The 17,156-nt window shown below is 40.9% G+C and overlaps 1 protein-coding gene across 1 annotated transcript in view; it reads left to right on the top strand.

The window, feature by feature from the left end:
- Selenoi (selenoprotein I) overlaps nt 1-17,156 on the top strand; it is a 44,234-nt gene that overhangs the window by 10,526 nt on the left and 16,552 nt on the right. The window contains exons 2-5 of the mRNA XM_021635439.2: nt 6,942-7,010; nt 7,904-8,012; nt 12,416-12,490; nt 16,287-16,549. Coding sequence (XP_021491114.1) covers nt 6,942-7,010; nt 7,904-8,012; nt 12,416-12,490; nt 16,287-16,549 — 516 coding nt within the window. The remainder of the gene's footprint in view (nt 1-6,941; nt 7,011-7,903; nt 8,013-12,415; nt 12,491-16,286; nt 16,550-17,156) is intronic.

Genomic DNA, 17,156 nt, shown 5'->3' with positions numbered 1-17,156 from the left:
AGGTCAAACTTACAAGTTGAGAATTGCTGACCTAGGAGTTAGTGATTGTATCAAGATAGCATAGTCTGGCTTAAAGCAAAGTGATCTGTTTCACTAAGGTGACTTAATCGTAGACCTTCCCATTTATTAGCTGTGCTAATCTGAATTTTATAGCCTCTTTATCTGTAAGATGGGGACAGATAATCCTTACTTTAGTTGCTAGGATATAATGCTCTGACAAAAGCAACTTAGAGGAGAAAGGACTTATTTTTCCTCACAGTGCATGGCAGGGAAGGCAGGGCCACAGGGGTTGAAGTAGCTGCTCACATCAGATCCACAACCAGGAAGAGCAGAGGGATGAGGGCTGTGCTGCTGCTCGGCTGGCTTCTCCACTCCTCACAGAGGCCCACGGCTAAGATGGCTTCCTCACCTCAGTTAACATAATCCCCAGGTGACTCCAGGTTCTGTCAAATGGCAAGTAACGCTGTTATCTCTACTTTATAACATTAGCTGACAGGCTGATGTGCTGTTCTCCCAGTGAATATGCATGTACTTGTTCATATGTGCAGACATTTACACGTGTTTACTGAACTCCTCCTGCTTTGTGCTGGAAGTCTAAAAGGCTCAGATTAGGAAATTTCTCTGCTGTCAACCCTTTTCTTTCTATTCAAATACTGAGTTCCATGTTTGTATATGAAAGGCAACTCTTTGGGCTTCCTTTTTTTTTTTTTTTTAAGAATAATTTTTAACAATTGGGATCTTTTGAGTTCTTTGCTGTGCTTAAGTGATGGGAGTGATGATTTTAATTTATGCAGAGAATCTAATTATGAATTGTCTTGCTTTTTACCCCTTAAAAAACAGCCATGGGAAATTTTGAATTCAGGAATTTTGGAAATGATTAACAAAAATCAGAAATGTCATTTTGAGTTTAATTACATCTAAAATGGTAATTAGCAGTAAGTACAGTTCATGAGCCACCATTAATTTATAATTAAGTCACATTTTATGGCTTTCCACAGTGAGCTAGCACATACTTTGTTTGATTTTTGAGGCAGGGTCTCTCACTGTGTAGCCCAGGCTGGCCTGGCTTGTGATCCTCCTGCCTGGGTCTCCCAAGAACTGGGACTACTACTCTACCCAGCCTTAGATGTGTTTTACAATATGAGCATATAGACCAATGCCAGATAGGTAAGCCAGGTCTTTGGTTAAGTGTAATTCAGAGTGAGATACCTCACAAGTCAGAGGACAGAGGACATCCTGGAGATGTTGGACATTTATTCGCCCCCCCCACCCATCTCCTCTTTCCCGTCTCTGTTTTACCATGGGGGATCCAGGGATCAAACCTGTAGTCAGGCTTGGTAGCAAGTGCCTTAACCTGCTGAGGGCCTCTGTTTCCTTCTAGGATGTGAGTTATATATAAACACAACGATTTAACATTGTCTCCAGCAGTTTAGTTCCTCTCACTGAACTACTCTTATGACTTCTTTTTTAAAAGATTAATTTAAATTTGTGTATATATATGAGAGTGCCTATATGTGAATGAGCTCAAGTACCCACAGAGACCAGAGTCACTGGATCCCCCTGGAACTCAAGCCACAGGTGGTAGTGAGCCACGTGACAAGGGTGTTGGGACCCAAACTCTTGTCTTCTGTAAGAACAGTACATATTCTTAACCACTGAGCCGTTTCTCCAGCTCATGGCTGCTTTTTTGAGCTTCATCCACTTTGTGGATCCTGTAGAAATACATTCTCTTTCAGGTCTGGCTTCTCTTCCTTGATGCTGTGTCCTATACATTGAGCACCTTCTCACCTTCTAGGACACGGTCTGACCACTCTGACTAGGTAGTGGGGTAGTTGCATCTTCATTGGTTTCCTAGGGATGCCATAGAATTGTTGTGCAGTAGGTGGCCTTAAACAACAGAAATTCACTTTCTCACAGTTCTAGAGCCTAGAATACCAAGGTCCTGGCAGGGCCACTGTCTCTAAAAATGCTAGGGGAAAGTCCCTCTGCCTCAGCATCTAGTGGCTCTTGGTATTTCCTGGTGTGTGGCAGCATTTCCTGGCTTGGGTTTCTCCCCAGGGCCTCTTTTCTGTCTGCTCTGCCTCCCTCTTCTTCCACAGCATGGCTTATGTCATTCGTGGCTTGTCTTATCTTACTCGTGGTGTGTGCTTGTGCGCTTCCTTTGGCCTAACTGGACGACAGTCTGGATGAACTCTGGAAACACTGGTTTTACTACTCTGCTGCAGTAGTCCAGCACACCCTCTGCCAGAAAGAAAGTGCCGGGATTTATGAATACCGTAGCCCACAGGTGAGGGAAGAGTGAATTCTGCTTTGTTTCTCAACTCGGATTGACAGTTTTAAAAAGCAGCTGGGTGTGGTGGTGCATGTGTGTAATCCCAGAATTCAGGGAGGAAGAAGCAGGCAGGTCCCTGTGAGACCAGCCTGGTCTACAAAGTGGGTCTAGGACAGTCACGGCTGTATAGAGAAATCCTGTCTGGAAAAACAAATCAATAAAAAATGTAAAGCTTTTGATTTTGGCTATTTGGCAAAGCATTACTTAGAGTAACTGTGGATTTCATTCACTTGGACTATGAAAGTCTTTTACTATAAGGTAGGCATAATTGCTTTAGATGACATTGCAGAGTTCCACATGCAAATAAAAATGATGAGCTGTAATCACGCAATAGCCATCCCGAGAGAGTGGCCTGAAAGCTTAATTGGCATTTTTATGAGGCCTAAGGAATGCTGTTAATAGCATGACTAGATTTACATGCTGAGGGTTTTAGAGGGTTTTAGAGGTTTTACTTTCTTGGGCACTTAATCTGGATTAAAAAAAAAAATCCTTTCTGGGAAATGTAGAAAATAAGTTGACTCTAGCAGATGAAGTGTGAAAAGGGCCAGTGTAGTCTTAGGCTTGGCTTCCTACAGCTAGCCTGGTGTTAGTATACAGCAGGGTGGCCCAGTGGCCCATATGGGACGGTTCTGAGGGGCCAGGTCACTGAAGGTTTCTGGCCTGTGGTGTGAGTGTGTTGCCAGAGGAGGTAGTCTGTGTTGAGGAGCCTGCCTTGTTGAGATCCGGAGGCTTCCAGGCTGCCTCCTTCTCACTCAGCACCACTTCAGTTTCCTTTTGCCCTCAAGTCAGGCTCTGCGTTGGATTAACAGCGTATTGGGTTGTCTGTTGTGGGGTTTCTGAGTCTACTAGCACCTGCTTTTGTGAATGAAGTTTTATTAGAACAATGCCATGCCTTTTTTTTTTTTTATAATTATTAACTGTATTTAGAGTGGCTACTTCTCTCTAAATGGCAGGGTGACGTATTTGTTGCAGAGACTATTCATTGTCCAAAGCCTAAGGTATTTATTACTTGACTCTCAACTGAAGCTCTCTAACCGTTGGTCTAGTGAACTACACGCACGTGGCGAACAAGATGAAAATCTTGGAAGAGGCGCCACAAAAGGCAAATGTATGGGAGCATAGAGAGAGGAGTTGCCGTGTCAGGTAGGCCGTGGCCAGCTATTGAAAGGTCTGTTTTTTAGGCTCTCCTTTGTAGAGAAAAATGAAAGCCAGGATTGAGGGGCTGGGGTTGCAGGGATTTATTAGTGTATGGAGAAGCTCTTAACCTTGAACTGTATTCTCTCTGGAAGTGGCAACCGGAAACACTTAAAAAGCCAGGTCACTGAGACTGCTCTAGCTGTGGCTCAGACGTGCTGTGGAGTTAGGTCACCTTTGGATGGTTCCCTTGGAGAAGTCTCTCAATTCAAGGTTGTAGTCTTGAGTACTTTTTCAGACCCTCTAGTCTATGGAGCCAGAGTAAGCTGTGGTGGCTGTTACCTGGGTTAGTCACCAGGTTCACATTCTCTGGGTGTACCGAAACATCCCAGTGCAAAGGCAGTGTTTAGCCAGCGTGAGCAAACACCTTATCCAGTGTAGCACCTTCAATGGTTTATACTGTTTTCCCCTCAAGATAAAGTTTTGTCCTTCTCCCCCCTCTTGAGTCAGGGCTGGTAAGAATGTGTTTAAGTGGCAGGTTGCTTTAAGAAGTATGGGTGTAAGTTGAGAGCACTGAGTATTGTTTAGGGTTGCTGTTTGCTTCTTGGAATCACACACTGATCTTCTCTTGCTATAATATACTTGCCCATTGGCTACTATTGAATGTCAGATTAGAATCCAAGAGGATAAAATGTCCCTTTTTTATTTATTTTATGTCATTATCTTACTTATTCCGGGCTTCTAGAGTAGAGGTTTAAAGTGTCAGACTATAAAAAGAGCTTTTTCACATTGAAATATCATCCAGTAAAGACTTCTTTTGGCTCTAATTCAAAATTAGGAGAGCTATTGAGCAGGGCTGTTTGAACAGATGGGGTTTGGACACTGTGCCCATTAGATGCTCATGCTGCGCCCTAGCTGCTTCCGCCTCACCTGAACTTACAGCTCTTGTACTTCCATGCAGGGGGTGGGGGGTGGCTTGAAATGGGAGCTTTTCCAGTTTTTCAGGAGCTCCATTGCATGGTAACTGGAGACCAGGACACTCCCTCATCTGCATAGAGTTTCAGACGCTTAAGTCTGGAGGCTTCAGGTGAGCTGTCAGGGCAGGTGCCTGCTCTCCTGTGTGATGTCTGCTGTGTACTGTGATAGTGAAGGAGAAAGCCGAGTAACAGCACAGTTTGCCGAAAGTCATATTAAGACAACTTAAGGAGGCCTGCTGAGAGCCTGGAGATAGCCCGGGAATGTGATTCAGTACAAGCAAACCTCACGTCCATCATCTTTTTCTTCTTCCCCGGGCCAGGGCTTTTGTTCCAGATAGTTATTCCATTTTAGTCATAATGGGTTAGAGAAGTGAAAGAACATCACACCTGTATAGAGTCTTTTGACTATATAGTTACTGGCATAGTACTGTTGAGTTACTGTTGAGTACTGTTGAGTTACTGGGCTAACAGTATTTTAATCATTTTCAGTTCCTGTTTTGTTCATATTTTAGTACTTGAAGCATTGACAATATTGGCTGTATACTCATAAAACATTCTTGACCTTAACTCTCTTAAAAAAAAAATATTAGAGCTGGGTAGTGGTGGCACACTCCCAGCCCTCAGGAGTCAAAGCCAAGTGGTTCTCTGAGTTCGAGGCCAGCCTGTTCTACAGAGTGAGTTCCAGGACAGCCAGGGCTACACAGAGAAACCCTGACTAGAAAGCAACCAATCAACCAACCAAATTTTAGCTACAATTTGACCTTGACTATTAATGAATTAAGCATGCTAATTAATTAGGTATTATGTAACTATTAAAGTGTTAGCTACAACTGCTTAGTATTTATTCTATGTACATGCTAAACATAAACATAAAGTATAGCCAACAATTCCCAAACATTGGCTAGTTGAATATTTAAGTGTCAGGTAGATGAATTACGTACTCCTATCCCAGATAACACCATCAACCTCTTGGGCATGGAAATGACTTTTCAGCAGTTCTGCTATGCTTGTCTGTATTTATTGAGTTGTAGTTTGAGGTTGTTTTAAACTTTTTATTTATTTCATCTGTGTAGGCCCATGCATGCGATGACACATGTATGGGAGCTGCTCCTTTCTTTCCACCGTGTGGTCCCTGGGCCGTCAGGCTGGGCTGCAGGAGCCTTTTCCAGCTGAGCCGTCTTGTTGGCGTTTTGGGTTCTTTTGAGGCACAGTCTCACTGTGTAGCCCAGGCTGACCTGGAACTTGTCATCTCATTCAGTATCAGTAATGAGATTAAGGCTTGCATCCCCTTATCTGGCTCTTTCTACTTTTTTATTTCTTAATCCCTTTACCTAGTAGAGGACCTCCTGCAGTATGTGTGTGTGTGGGGGGGGGGGGAGAGTTTTTAGTATAACTTATGCAGATTTAACTTATCTGCTAAAATTTCTTTGCAAGTCTTTCCCCACCAGTTCTTACTAAACATTTCATTTGGCAATTGGAGTACAATATTACCACACAATTACTCTAGGTTCTGTGTTCGCTCATTTATTTGTACAGTTTGCTGTGAGGGGGTTTGTCATTCCTTTGCTGCTTAGCACCTGTAATAACTGATTCTTAGATTGCACTTACTATGCACTATTCTGGGTGCTTTGCATCCATAATTAACTTCCCAAATCCCGTGATAGGCCTCTGAGATAAGGGCTGTCGCATTCAGTTAACAGGTGAATGAGACAAAGGTCACTCAAAGTTGTCCAGTAAGAGTTTTAATAATAGTGTGTGTGTGTAACAACTAGACTCTAACCTGAAGAGTAGAAGGATGCAGCAAAGTTGTGAGGTGGTGGTGCACACCTTTAATCTTAGCACTTGGGAGGCAGAGGCAGGCGGAGTTCGAGGCCAGCCTGGTCTACAGAGTGAGTTCTAGGACAGCCAGGGCTACACAGAGAAACCCTGTCGTGAAAAACCAAAAAACCAAACCAACAACAACAAAAGAGGGATGTAGGAGAAAAGTGTCTGGGCTTTGTTTAATGTGCACAGTATGCGTATCACCTATCCCGTATAATAACTGTAACGACTGAAAATGTGTACGTTTCCTTTTCTTTTCTCTTAAAAGTTTCCCCCAGCGCCAATGCCTAGAGTGCCAATACTGTAACACTCAGCTGTATCCCTAGTCCATGGTGGAATGCCTTTACTGAAACACTGCAACGTTAAGGGGGAAGGATGAGTCAGTGATTCTGGCAGTTTGGACTCTGGGTGTATGCAAATGAAACAGCCATGTCAGCAGTGACTTCATGCTTTGGTCTGAGCTGTTTGCTTCCCCTGTGGCCCTTCCCATCTGCTGTAAAGTAATATCTGACTGGTTGGCAGTCTTGCCCTATTTATATTGCTACTCCAGTCTTGTCTTCCAGAAGAGAATAGCATATAAATAGATATCTCTCCAGGGTTATTTCACACTGTTGTTTTCAGTATTTATATTTGTTAGTACTTGAGGGTTAACTTTGAAATGTTTTGTTTCTTAACAGTACAGTGCTTTGGATACCAACCCGCTCTCTCTGTATATCATGCATCCATTTTGGAACACTATAGTGAAGGTAAGATTATTAATGGTGTTTATTTTTGTTTGAAATTTTTTTAGTATTTTAGCCCATCTTACGGAGTCGTACGCACTGCCACCACTCTGTTTATTTTTTGCTGCTCTAGTTACTGAAGCTAGGGCCCCATATATGCCATCCTGTTGAGCCACACAGAACCGTATCCTCAGTCTTCTTTTTACTTTTTGAAAAATTTGTTTTTAGATTTGTTTATTATTTTATGAGTATGAATTTTTAGCCTGCGTGCATGTCAGTACCATATGTGTGCCTAGTGTCCTTGGAGGTCAACAGAGGGCATCTGGTGAGATGGAACTAGACTTAGAAATGGTTGTGAGCCACCATGTGGTCCTGGGAATTGAACTTGAAAGAACAAGTGCTCTTAATCACTGAGCCAACTTTCTAGCCCCCTTTTACTTTTTAAATCAGGGACTCACTGAATTGCCTTGGGCTTGGAATCCTCCTGCCTCATCATCCTGAGTAACAGATTACAGGCTTGTGCTTGCCGGCTGTGTTTTTCATAAGCTGTATCATAGGGCCCCTTTCTCGTCCCTCCCCAGCCAACCCTCCCTTTCGGGGTATCGTCTGTTGGAAATCTAACTGTATACGCTGTAATAGATCATCTTTATAAAAAGGCTTTTTGAAATTTTCTAAAATTAACTGAATGCTAACATTATAAAAGTGTGTGTATTAAAGAATCATTTAAAGATAGGGGATAGGAAGAAGAAAGAAAAGTTCATTTACCAGCTGGAGCTATTGTTTACATTTTAACATGCATAACTCCTGCGTATGATCTTTCAAACTGATAGCTTTTTATAACCTAAATTTGTATGTTGTGATGTTTATTGAACAGAGCTCTCTTTAATTTACAATTATTTTGAAAAACAAACACACAGGTATTTCCTACTTGGCTGGCTCCCAATCTTATAACTTTTTCTGGCTTTATGCTGGTTGTATTCAACTTTCTACTTCTGACATACTTCGATCCTGACTTTTATGCTTCAGGTAAGAATTTTATTATCTTAATATATAATTTAAAATGTTTTGGGTAGCAAAAAATAAGCTTAGTTAATTTCTGACTCTAAGATGCTTATGTTTCTGAAAGTTTTTAATGTTAAATATTATGTAAGATTTTGGAATTGTATATAAATTAAGTTGTGTTTTTATAATGTTATCTGTTTCTGTTAAGTTTTAGAAATAAAGTAGCAATTTACCTATTAAATTTAGATATGCCTTCTAAAAGCTGTGAGGCTTTGACAGATAATGAATGATTAGAAGCTGGGTGTGGTGGTACATGCTTGTAGTCCCAGCTTTTTGCATTCTTGAAGCAGGAGATTCAGGATTTCAGGGCTAGCCTCAGCAGATAGCATATGTTCACAAACATACAAGAAAAAAAAAAAAGATTTACATGTAGACAGCAGTTTAGGATTTGAAACTATCTGAAAATCAGTACTGAGTAGGACCCACGGTGCCTATAATGCTGGGAATGACCCTCGCCATTTCCGGTTCTAGAAAAAAACCTGCATGCCTTCCGAAAGGAACAGTTTTTCCTTTCTCTTCACTTCTTCCCTTTAGGTGATCCCTAGCTTCCTCTGAAAATGGTTCTTTTTGGGCCTTTTTGTTTTTGTTTTTTTCTTTTCTTTTCTTTTCTTTTTTTTTTTTTTTTTGTAGTAGGAATTAAACACACTAGGCATGTGCTGTACCACTGAGCTTTAAACCCAGCCCATCTTTCAAGTTTTATTTTGAGACAGGGTCTTATTAAGTCACCCAGACTGGCCTAAACTTGTGCCTTATCCTCCTGAGAGGCTGGAACTACAGGCCTGAGTCCAACAACTAACCTTTCCTAAAATATTTTTAATATTGGTCTAGAACATGGATTATTAAAACTGAGTTGGGAACTCATATGGGGTCACATCACAAAAAATTAGGAGCAGTAAAATATTTGTGAGCATTCAGTCACCGCCAAAATCAAATTCAAAATGAAACAAATAGTGAACAAGTCTGCATTGTCTGTGGCTGCACCCACTATTGTTGTATTGTGACTTCACTGTAGCCCCTCTTAAGAACACTGCCCCAGACACTTCAGCTCTGGGGTCAGACTGCTTATGTTATGAAGTGCTAGCATTTTACTGAATGTATGCGATGTTTTGCTCTTAAATATAATGGCTTTTAAAATGGGAAGCAGATGTAATGATTTCCTCTGCATCTTCAACATGTAATTATGAAATTGGTATGTCTTTGGATTGTATTGAGTTAGAATGTTTGATTTGAAATTGATGTATAGGACTGGACATGGTGTTACAAGCCTTTAATCCTAATGCTTGGGAGGCAGAGGCAAAAGGATGGTGGATCTCTGAATTCAAGGCCAGCCAGAACTATGCAAAGAGAGCCTGTCTTTTAAAACAAACAAACTAATAGTTAGGGCCTGTGGATATAGCTGTTGAAAGAGTTCACGTCTAGCACACACAAAGCCCTAGATCCAGTCCCCAGCACAGTACAGAATGAAGTGGGTGTGGTGGTTTTTGCCTGTAATCCCAGCTCTCCGAAGGTGGAAATAAGAGGGTCAGTCTTTGCAACATCCTGAGTTCAAGATCAGTATGGGCTACATGAGACCCTTCATCAAGGAACTAAAATAAAAATAAAAAACTGTGACCCTTTCTAAGCTGGAGAGATGGCGAGCAGTGGTTGAGAGTGTACAGTTCTTGCTGAGGACTTGAATTTGGTCCCGGATCCCAAGCTAGGCAGCTCTCAATGGCCTGTTTATCCAACTCTAGGGAATCAGACCCCTCTGGCCTTATTAGGTACCTGCATTCATGTTCATATATCCAGTCATTCACACATAATTAAACAAAATAAATCTTTAAAAGTTTCTGTTTGAATGGCTGGCTTGAGTCTCATTAAAAACAAAACAAAACAAAACAAAAAAAAAAACACTGAAATGAGTTTTGTCTTGGGATTGGGACAGAATTCCAACAATTTCTGAAGTGTCTCTAGCTTCAAGTATTTTTGTAAAATAATTATGTAAAATAAGATTATGTAAAATAATTTTCTCAGCATAGACAGTTCTAAAATTAAAACTCAGAGCTGTTAGCAGTGGTATACGCCTTTAATCCCAGCACTCAGGGAGGCAGAGGCAGATGGATCTCTGTGAGTTCGAGGCCAGCCTGGTCTACAAAGTGAGTCCAGGACAGCCAATGCTACACAAAGAAACCCAGTCTTGAAAAACCAAAGGAAAAACAAAATGTTGAAGATGCTCTGTGCCCTCTACAATATCAAATATTTGGCCAAGCTTCAATTCTTTATGTAAAGAAAAACAAGCATATGCATTTCATTAAAATACAAATTTACTTTTGTTGTTGTTGTTACTTTTTAAAACTATTTTTATTTTTGTTTCTTATATCTCTTTCTCCCTTCTTTACCCCAATCCCTTCCAACATCCAAATACCAGGTAGGAGAGAAAAGGTTAGAGGGGCAAGGGGCCAGAGTTCTTAGCCTTAGCTACTTCCTGCTGGTTAGGGATGGAGCTCCTTGGGACAAGTCCAGTCTTGATTTCAGGATATCAGGTGACTTCCTGTCACGCTCCATCAACAGCAACCAAGAGCAGAAGGGTGAGCTCCAGTAGCATTCTTCCTTGGAGCCCCCTTTATCTCTCTGGGCTCTGGATTTATTCCCTCTGACAGTCCTCAGAATTAAACTATCTGCAGCTGGCAAAGAGCCCCTCTCAGAGCCCGCACCAGGCAAATAGTTTGCTGCTGTGAACAATCTGAAACAGTCCCATAACCCACACCAAGGATCAAAACAAAAACATGTTTACATATCATAAACCAAAACTTCCATAACATACTTTAGTCTTTAATATAATTTATTTTTTTATTTTATATGCATTGCTGTTTTGCCTGCATATATGTCTGTGTGAGGGTGTCGGATCCCCTGGAATGGGAGTTACAGACAGACAGTTTAGGGCTGCCATGTGGGTTGAACTGCGTCCTCTGGAAGAGCAGCCAGTGCTTGTAACCACTTAGCCCTCTCTCCAGCCCTACTTTAGTCTTTAGTAAAAGGTAAAATCCTTTTAAATCAAAGTTGTTTTAAAAAAATTTTTTTTTTTATAATTTGTCAGTAAATCTCTGCTTTAGACACCTATTTTATGTACACATATCTGCCCAAGTTTGCAGATGTGTTTTTTTTTTGTTGTTGTTGTTTTTTTTTTTTTTTTTTTTTGCATTTTGTATTTTAATGCTAAGGATATCCGAGACACATCTTTTTATTTTTTAATTTTATGAACTAAAAAAAAAAAAAAAAAACTTGCAAGTAAATCAAAACATCACATATCCAAATTAAACAGACCCAAAGTCTATACAACTCAAAGAATAGGCATTTGGAATGGAAAATTTGCACTTTTGGTGTCAAATATATTTACGTACTCATCTACCATACAAAACAAAAAATCTATGACAGAGTTAGAACTAGAAAAACAATTAGGTTTACATCCTCTTTCATAACTAATGTCTATTACCTGAATTCAGTTTTTTTTCTCGTCCCTAATATTTAGCCTTTCTTTTCCCTTCATGGAATATTATACTTAACATGTATACTTGTTTACATATATACTTATATGACTGGTTAGATTCTGTATATAAGACAGAACGTGTTTTTTTTTCTTGCTGAGAATGTCTGACCTTGCTTAAATATTACACATTCTAAATACGTTCATTTCCTGCCAATTTTTAAACTTTATCTAGAGCTGAGTAATATATATATGTATATAGAATACACACATCAAATTTTCATTATACGGTTATTATTTTGCAACTAGGAATATATTTTCTCTGATTACATTTAAGATGGGCTCTTACTACGTAGCCCAGGCTGGCCTGGAACTCTGTATTCTACCCTTTAACCTGCCAACCTCTTCATCAGCCTCCCAGCAGGTCACAGGAATTCTCCACCACATCTGTGAATTCATTTTTAAGTCTCTCATATATTATTCTTATTTTAATTTCATAAGCAAATATTTATTTATTTATTTACTTACTTATTTACTTATTTATTTTGGTGCAGGATCTCTCTAGCTTAGGCTGTCCTGGAACTTGCTTTATAGACCTAGCTGGCCTTGAACTCAGAGAGAACCACCTGCCTCTGCTTCTGGAGTGCTAGGACTAAAGGTGTGCGCCACCACATCCAGCCTTTTATGTAATTTTGGAATAAAGATAAACACTCAATCTTGCACTACAATAAAATACAATATGCCAGGGAGCTGCTTTGGTTTTGATGGAGTTTATTGCTAAATTTCAGTATTTTAGTTCTGTGTGCAGAATATGCTTAACCTGAAACTTAACCTGGCAGCAGGTGGAGTGGTCAGCGCTATTGGAATTAGACTGCATTAAAATCGTGGTTACTTTCCTTCGCAGCACCAGGTCACAAGCATGTGCCTGATTGGGTGTGGATTGTCGTGGGCATCCTCAACTTTGTTGCCTACACTCTAGGTAAGAAACCTGCAGATATTGGCTGGCATATCAGCATGATTAAGCACTCATTAAGTTAACGTCTTCTTCTATGCTTAATTCATTTTAACTAGGATCTATTAATGTCTTGTTTAAAGTGATAAATTTAACTTTTTGAATCTGTGAAGTATGCTGTCACTGTTGGGATCCATAATAAAGTGGGAATTGCCGGGTGACTGCTGGCAAGCCACATCTGAAAGCTGTCTAGTGTTGGAAGTAAGGCTTTTGTTGATGTTTTCTTGTGTGTGTTTTCTTGTTCAAGAAAATTTTAAGAATTCTTTAGTGATTTTATACACATATATAATATATTTAGACTGTATCAACCCCCTGCTTTTCCTTGACACTTTTTGGATGCCCTTCTGTATTCTCTTCCCAACTTCATGCCTCTTCTCTTTTCCTTTTTAGCCCACTGAGTCCAGTTAGTTCCACTGTATGTGCATGGGTACAGCTAGGGCCATCCCTTGGCATGGGCAGCCTACCAGGGACCACACCTGTGAAGAGAATTGAAGCACAGCTTACTGGAACACGCTGTGCTCGTTTCCTTATGTGCTGTCTATGGCTGCCTTCCTGCAGTAAAGATCCAGTCAAGAAGTTGCAACAGAATCTCACAAAAAATATGCCCCACAAAGCCTAAAACATCTATTACTTGGCCCTTACCATAAGTTTTATCAGCTCTTGAAGTAAGACATTATTTCGGCTTTAAGTTTGGCAAGGAATCCCGACATAGAAAATGATTGATGGGTGCCGAGAGAGGCAGTGATAGAGTACAGTGGGAAAACAGATAAGGAGGTGAGCTGTTCTTACTCAGTGAAGGAGTCAGGGCCATATAGGTGAGGCCAGTACTGCTCTGTTCTACCAAGACTGCTTTGCAGCAGGAGCATCTGTGTCTCACCCTGCATTCTTCGTCCTGCTTTCCCCTCTGCTGTTCTAACTAAAGTATTATATTCTTCAAGAGTGAGTATTCTTGTTTACCGGTGCGCCCTAAGTTTCTAGAACATTGCCTGGCACATAATAGCAGTGTAGTATTTGGTTTTCAAACACATGTGAAAGCACAGAGGTAAACTTTAAGTTGTTCAGGTCTTTTCAAATAAAAAATGGTCTGGTCTCACAGAAGCAGCGCTGCACACTGGTGCTGATGTGGTGGGTGGTAAGAGCTCTAAGAGGGAATGGATGAGGTCAGCCAGAGCCTGGGAAACCTTAGCTAACGGCCACGTGAACATAGAGGCTTACTCACTACACTGAGTAGGAAAGGTGAACAGGATATGAAGTGCTGCTGCTGCTGCTGCTGCTGCTGCAGTGTGTTGTCAAGGGCTGCCCTGAGCACTAGGGAGAAATGGGGTGGCCTGTGGCTCTTGCTCACAGCGCTCCGGAGGAGCTGCGTAAGGTTCCATGCCCCATTTGCTTCAGTTCTGCATTTTCTTCAAAGATCCTGATTTAAAGTAAGCAGTTTGTTGCAGAGTTAGTCATGAACTACAGGAGGCAGTTGATAATCTTTATTAAGTGTCAGTATGTGTTACAAAAACATTAACTTATTTGGCACTGTAGTAATTTTTGTAGGGGTAAGTGTATCTTTCAGAATAATGGAATATCTTAAAAATCACCATTCTGAGAAAAAAAATTACATTCTGAAGCATACTCAGACCCAATGTAGGTAGGGAGCTGGATGAGGTCACTGAAAAAAATGCACAAAATAATTAATTTTTTGTTTTTTGTATTTGGTGATTTAAGCATATGAGTTGCACAGAAAATAGAAAATTGTTAGTGAATAGGAGAAAAATTTAAAAAAATATATATATTTCAGCTCCATTGAAACAGGAAAAACTCTGATCCCTGTATACCCCAGCCCTCCTGGTCGGCTGCCTTCCCTCTTTGTAGGAGCACTGCTGTTTTTTGTCACCCAGGCTGGATATTTGTGCAGTGTCTTCTTGGGTCTTGCTTGTCTACATATTCTTTTTAACTTGTCTGTTTTTCTTTGAGAGTTTCACTGTGGCTCAGGCTGGCCTCTAACCTGAGATCCTCTGCTTCCGCCTCCTCCGTGGAAATGTGCACCACCGCACCCGGCTTTCTCTCTTTGCTAATGTCCTACTTGCCGCCAGCTTTTCATTGTGCTCAGTCTCTGTGTAGGCTGACTGACTAGGTCCCTGTCTCCAACCTGTCTGTCATTCACACTGTTGCAGTGAACTTTCCTAAGCATGGCTTTCCTCTTGTCCTGCTATTCAGAAATCTTCTAGTAGATCCTTCTAGTCCCTAAGCTTTTGAGGTGGCTCAGTTCTCCTTTTTTTAGAGTTTTTTTGTTTGTTGTTGTTTTTAATAGAGAACCAAGTATGGTGCTTGACTTTTTCTTTTTTAATGTCTGAGTGTTTTACCTGTATATATTCTGTGTGCTTATATGCTGTGCATATCAGGTGTCCTAAGAGGCTGGATACAGGTGTCAGATCTCCTAGAACTAGAGTTAAGGATGTTGGGAACTGCCATGTGGATGCTAGAAGCGGAACCTGGGTGCCCTGTAGGACCAGCAAATGCTAAACTATCTCTCCAGCCCCTCTTGTAGCTTTTCAATATTGCCTTCACATATTGGCTTCTAATCAAGCTATATTTGTTGTTTGCATCTTCTGAACACAAATTGTGCTTTTTGACATCTCTAATATGCACTGTGGTTTTTCATCTCATGGTATATTGCTGGTAGCACTTTTCTTCTCTTGAAATGGCAAATTCTTATATCTCTTAACTACCGAAATCCAGTTTAGTCTTTATGTTCCCACTCACATTTCATCTGTTCAAAAGGCCAGTCCAGATTATCTGAAGGGGATCTCTTGCCTTTTTAGGCTCTTTCATGGTTGTTATACACCATGCTTTTAATGATTGTCTTATGTCCCTCTCTCAATTGTAGATTTTCCAAGGGCACAAACTCAGTTAATCATAAGATTCTTTCACTTTTTGTTTATTTACTTTAGTTATACATATTTGGGGTATTTTGCCTGTGTTTATGCGTATGTACCATGTGTGTGCCTGGTGCCTGCAGAGGCTGCCAGCGCCCCTGCAGTTAGAAATACAGATGCTTCAGAGTCACCACATGGGTGTTGGGAATCGAACCTGAAGCCTGGAGGAGGACTCAGTGTTCTTTACTGCTAAGTTGTCCTTCTGTCCCTTTTGTCATTTTCACAGCACCGAGCATACTGAGTGCACCGTACAAGTGTGACTAATTTAATCATGGTATTTGCTGACTGTTTTACTTGAGGGCTTATTTTGAAAGCACTTAAGATGAGGGAAAGAGTAGATCTATGAAGGAAGGACTTTACATCACAGAGGAAGAAATGAGTTTGGGGACTGAACTACTTTCGATTCCTGGAGCAAGTAGTTCGTTAGAGAGCTTGAAAATTTGTGCCTAGGATGGAGTCCAACTAGAATGCTTTTAACTTAGAGCTAAAATGGCACCATTCAATGTAGTAAGACATGAGTTTTTGGATTCTTCCTTAAGGGATTGTAGGGCTAGAGGAGCGATGGCTCAGTGGTTAAGAGTGCTGTTGATCTTCCAGAGAACCAGTCTGGTTCCCAGCACCCATGGCTGGTGGTTCACAGCTGCCTGTAATCCAGCTCCTTGGGATTCAGTGCCCTCTTGGCTTTCTGTACATACATGCAACACACACGCACACAATAAATAAATAAATGAAAAATAAAAAATAAATCTTTAAAAAGGAATTAGGTATTTTATTTCTGAACTTGACTTTCTCCTTGCTAATCAGATGTTGACTCTTCCTGTATGTGTGTTTTGTTGCAGATGGAGTAGATGGAAAACAAGCACGTAGAACCAATTCCAGCACCCCGTTAGGGGAGCTGTTTGACCATGGCCTGGATAGTTGGTCATGTGTTTACTTTGTTGTGACGGTGTACTCCATCTTTGGTCGAGGACCGACTGGCGTCAGTGTGTTTGTTCTTTATCTCCTGCTATGGGTAGTTTTGTTTTCTTTTATCCTGTCTCACTGGGAGAAGTATAACACAGGCATTCTTTTCCTGCCATGGGGATATGATATTAGCCAAGTGGTAAGTATACATTCTGCCCTGCATTGTCATCATGTTTTAAAATTTTTATTACCCCTTTTCACTATTTTTAGGTATTTTTTACTTAGAACTGATCTGTGGGGCTGGAGAGGTGGCTCAATAGTTAAGAGCACTGGCGCTTTTTTTTTTTTCAGAGTCCTCGGGTTCACTCCCGAGTACCTACATGGCAGCTTAAAACTGTCCATAGCTTCAGGTCTAGGAGATCTGATGCCTCCTGTTGGCCTCCCTGGGCACCAGGCACAGTGGTGCATACGCAGACATACATGGAGGCAAAACACACATGCAGCTGGGTGGTGGTAGCACACATTTTTAATCCCAGCACTTGGGAGGCAGAGGCAGGTAGATCTCTGATCTACAGAGTGAGTTCCAGGACAGCCAGGGCTACACAGAGAAAACCTGCCTCAAAAATCAGATAGATAGATAGATAAATAGATAGATACAGTTAAGCATGGCAGTGAACCCTTAATGTACCTAGCACTAGGCTTTAGCAATTATCAACACATGGCCTCTAGTTTCATGTATGTTCATGGGTGTTTTCCTAATTCTTTTACAGGAAATGTGGTTAAGTATTTTGTCATGTATCTCTAAG

This window comes from Meriones unguiculatus, chromosome 1 (genome assembly GCF_030254825.1).
Source record: "Meriones unguiculatus strain TT.TT164.6M chromosome 1, Bangor_MerUng_6.1, whole genome shotgun sequence".
NCBI classification, from domain to species: domain Eukaryota; kingdom Metazoa; phylum Chordata; class Mammalia; order Rodentia; family Muridae; genus Meriones; species Meriones unguiculatus.
The sequence above is the reverse complement of the archived record's forward strand: the minus strand, read 5'-3'. Positions and strand labels throughout refer to the sequence as shown.